General features: G+C 58.2%; 1 protein-coding gene across 1 annotated transcript in view; it reads left to right on the top strand.

Moving 5' to 3' along the window:
• The first annotated feature begins 6 nt into the window (after nt 1-6).
• SLC9A3R2 (SLC9A3 regulator 2) overlaps nt 7-4028 on the top strand; it is an 11778-nt gene continuing 7756 nt past the window's right edge. Inside the window, exons 1-2 of the mRNA XM_006914200.2 lie at nt 7-191; nt 2664-2864. Of these exons, the coding sequence (XP_006914262.2) occupies nt 2769-2864 (96 nt within the window). The 5' untranslated portion in view covers nt 7-191; nt 2664-2768. The remainder of the gene's footprint in view (nt 192-2663; nt 2865-4028) is intronic.

The raw sequence follows: 4028 nt of genomic DNA, 5'->3' as shown, positions 1-4028 counted from the left end.
GGCCGCGCCTGTGCTGCCTGGTGCGCGGCGAGCAAGGCTACGGCTTCCACCTGCACGGCGAGAAGGGCCGCCGCGGGCAGTTCATCCGGCGCGTGGAGCCCGGCTCCCCGGCCGAGGCAGCCGCGCTGCGCGCGGGAGACCGCCTGGTCGAAGTCAACGGCGTCAACGTGGAGGGTGAGACGCACCACCAGGTGGGTGCATGCGCCCGGTCCCGGCCCGGGCGGGAGCGTGTCCCCACCCCGCGCTCGCGGAATAGAGCCAACGACCACTCAGCCCGGCGTTGCCTGCGCCCAGGCCTTAGCTCCCTGCTCGGGGCCAGGAGGGGGTCTTCCCAGGGCCTGCGTGTTCCCCTCCTGGAGATGGTAGACGTAGTAGCCACGAAGACAGCGGCCGCCGGCCTCCTCCTTAGCACCCCCACACCCCCGCCAGGAAGCTCTGTCCTGCACCACGGAGGGGGGATCCTGGCAGGGAGGAGCCCGCACTGCGGCTTCTCAACTTGGCTCTTGCTCTTCAGGCTTGTTCTGGTCTCAATGTACCAAGTGTTGGAGATCCCGACACCTTGGGGGCGTCTCCGTGCGGGGGAAGACCCTTGGTGCTTTCTGCATGTGTACAAAACTGGGTGTGTGTGAATGTGCAGTTCCCTCTGAGTGGTCACCCATGTGCACACACATCTGTCTGTGCTTGCATCAGTGAGTGTGTATGTGTGCTGGACTGTGTATGTGAATATACCCGTCTGCACCCTGGGTTTGTGTGTGTGGACAGATCTTCATGCCTAGATGTGTGTACGTGAACTTCGTTGTGTGTGTGAAAACATACAGGTCTACACATCTAGATGTGTGTGTGAGTTGTGCCCTGTATGTGTGTGTGTGCGTGTGTGTGTGTGCGTGTGTGTGTGTGTGTGTGTGCAGGCCTGTGTGTGTCTACCTGCCTGGCTGTGTGTTGTCGTCAGTGTAGTGTTGTATGCCTTGGCTGATACTGTCTGGGTCCTGGTGGGAGTCACTGCTGGTGGCAGCACATTCCTCTCTTTGGAGGCTGCCTGGCCCTGCAGGGATCACCAGCTGCAGCCCCCTGCTTCCTGCAGCTGGAGATGAAGGCCCGAGGAAGGGCAGGGTCTCCTCTCTGCAGGTTCTGACCCCTGGGGGTGTCAATCTTCCACTGGCCGGAGACTTACCTGGGTTAGATCCAGCCTCCTTCCACTCCTTCTGCTTAGGATCTTCTGTGTCCGCCAAGTACCTTTGCATTCATGACCTGTTTGTATGGCCAGCCGTGGGCCCTAGAGATTAGTATACTGGTCTTTGACTGGGTTGGGAGCTGAGCACCGCTCTACTGCTGGGTTCTTATCTGTCCATCTGTCTGCTATCCTGTCTCCCACCCAGCATTTCAACCTGATAAGGCTATTTGCTGAAGGAGGGAGAGGGTCAGGGCCAGAGGGCTTGGCTTGACAGGCCACAGGGAAGCCTGACAGAGCTGGTGCCTGGCCTCTGTTGAACAGTCATTGCCAACCTTGCCCCTTTATCCCAGGCCTCTGGATGGTAGTCTAAGAACTTCACATACAAGACCCTGTGGGACCCTTCCATTGCCTCAAAAGAGAGGGCATGCAGTTATAGCTCCATCTTACGGATTAAAAAACTGATGCTTGGAGATGTTGGGTGACTTTGTTTGGATCCCACAATCAGGAAGCAGCAAGTTGCTGGGGTCCTGCTGTGGCTCTCAGAGTCACCAGGAGAGGAGGGACTGAGGATGCTGGGAGAAGATGGGCCTGGTTCAGACCCTCCTCTCTGTTGACAACTTTTGCCAGGCAGCTGGTGGCGAGCAACCCCATCTGCCCTCCTTTGGGGGTGGGGGTGTTATCCTTCCTTCCCCAATGCGCAGTAGGTACTTCTCCTCTCTGCAGGGCATAAACTGGTGTGCATGCCCCATGGCCACCCACGTGCTCTAGATACTTCACAGGCACCTGCATAGACACACAGATGGCCACATGCCACACTTGTCCCACAGTTGGACCTGCCCCTCCCCACCTCCGCCTGCTGGCTCTGAATCCTGCTTATCAAGTCATGTGTGGTACCCAAGTAGGTGCCTTGCCACAAAGACCCAGGACTTACACCCTCTGCCGGCACAGCAGAAATGGGTCTGTGTTCATGCTCTGTATTGAACGGAGGGCGTGAAGGCAGGGGTATAGAATTACATGCTCCACCACTGAAGACAGAAATGGGCACAGACACACCCAGGATGACACCCAGGGAGACGCCTCTCTCAAACCCAGACTGAGGACAGACCTTGAAATAGATGGATGGGCACACATGCAAGCCGCACATACTAGCACGCGGAAAACCTGAAACTCAGCTGTGTACCATTGTTGTCACTTCCATACAGGCTGCCTCACCCACCTTCCCGGCCCCTCCTGTTGAAGATCCTGACCTGAAGCCTGGGGACCCCTCTGTGGCCTGTGCAGCTGGGCCCTAGTGTCAGGAGCCCTGGGAGGGGAAGGAGTGAGCTGCTGGAGCCCGGGGGTGGGGGGTGGAGCTGGCAGGCCTCTCAGTCCAGCTGCCCACCCCTGGTAGGCCAGCCGCCTACCCACGAGCCCTGCCAGTCTTGGGTGGTGCCACTGTCCATGTGCTGCTCAGAGAGCTGGCTGCTTACCCACCACCACCTGCCTGTCCCAGGTGGTGCAGAGGATCAAGGCTGTGGAAGGGCAGACTCAGCTGTTGGTGGTGGACAAGGAGACGGACGAGGAGCTGCGCCGGCGGCAGCTGACCTGCACAGAGGAGATGGCCCAGCGAGGGCTTCCACCTGTGCATGACCCCTGGGAGCCAAAGCGGGACTGGATACATGCAGGCAGCCTCAACTCCGAGGCTGGCCAGAAGGTATGGCGAGCTCTGCCCACAGGAACCACCCCGGCCTCTCCCAGAAACACCGTCTTGACCTCTTGACGGCAGTTTCTATTTCTGCTCACCTCCAGAAGTCTCTCTTTCAGTCCCTTCTACCTCTTGGGGCCCTTTTCTGCCTCTGGTTGACTATTCTCTTTCTGCTCTCAGTCTATTCCAAGCTGGGTGAGATCAGGGCAGTCTGGTCCCTGGCCCCCGTCTCTGTCCCTCTTCCCCAGGATGCTCATCCGAGCCACCTGATCTAGGGAGGGTCACTCTGACAAGCCCCTCTTCCCTGCCTAGGGGCTGAGGAACCTAGGGAAGAGCTGCTGGGATGTCCCAGGATTGAGTGCACCCAGCTCTGTGCCTGTGTGGGAGTCAATCTGTCTCTCTGTTCCTGTGTCTGTCTAAGGAGACCGCTTGTGCTGTGAGGGCGTTGTGGGGTAGGGGGCTGGCCCTCTGCGGGCAGTGCATGGTTGGGGGCACCTAAGGGGACTTTCTAAGCTGGGTGCTCATTGTGCAGGCTATATGGGTGGGGCACATCTCTTTTGCCTTCCCCTCCAGGCCAGAAGAGCTGGTAAAGAATGGGGGGCGCAGGTTCCATTTCCTTCTAGGTAGCTGGGCCTGGGAGGTGGCCCTACCTGGGCAGCACTTGGAGGCCAGGTGGAAGAGCCTGAGACTGCCTCATTCTTCTCTCCTGAAAGCCCCATGTTATTCTCTCTCATGTCTTCTCTCCCCCCAACCCCGCCTTATTTTTTAATAAAGAAAAACAAATTTCTTTGTGGGATTCAAGCTTAGGGGTTCCCCAGATCTCACTGTGAGAACCACTGGCCTGGGTCCAGTGGAGATGTGAAATCTGAAGTTTCAGGGTGTGCCGGGGACTCTGACATCTGCTTTGTCGCATGCCTGTGACCTGAACCCTGCAGGCCCTGTCCTGGGGGAGATGGCATTCCAGAGGGGAAGTCAGCTAAGGCACAGGCCTGCAATTTTTTGTTCTCTTGGGCTCAAGGGCAGAGAATCTCTGGGGTCTCAGTGCCATGGTGCCAAGCTTTGGAGTTCGCACTTTGCCCTCGGGCCACGGAAGGCTGGAGTAGGGGGGTGTTAGGGTCATATTTGTGATTTCAGGGATGATGGGTTGGCTGGCCCCTCCATGCCTCACTCTTT

The sequence above is a fragment of the Pteropus alecto genome, unplaced genomic scaffold (assembly GCF_000325575.1).
Source record: "Pteropus alecto unplaced genomic scaffold, ASM32557v1 scaffold44, whole genome shotgun sequence".
NCBI lineage: Eukaryota > Metazoa > Chordata > Mammalia > Chiroptera > Pteropodidae > Pteropus > Pteropus alecto.
This window is presented reverse-complemented; position numbering and strand designations above follow the sequence as displayed.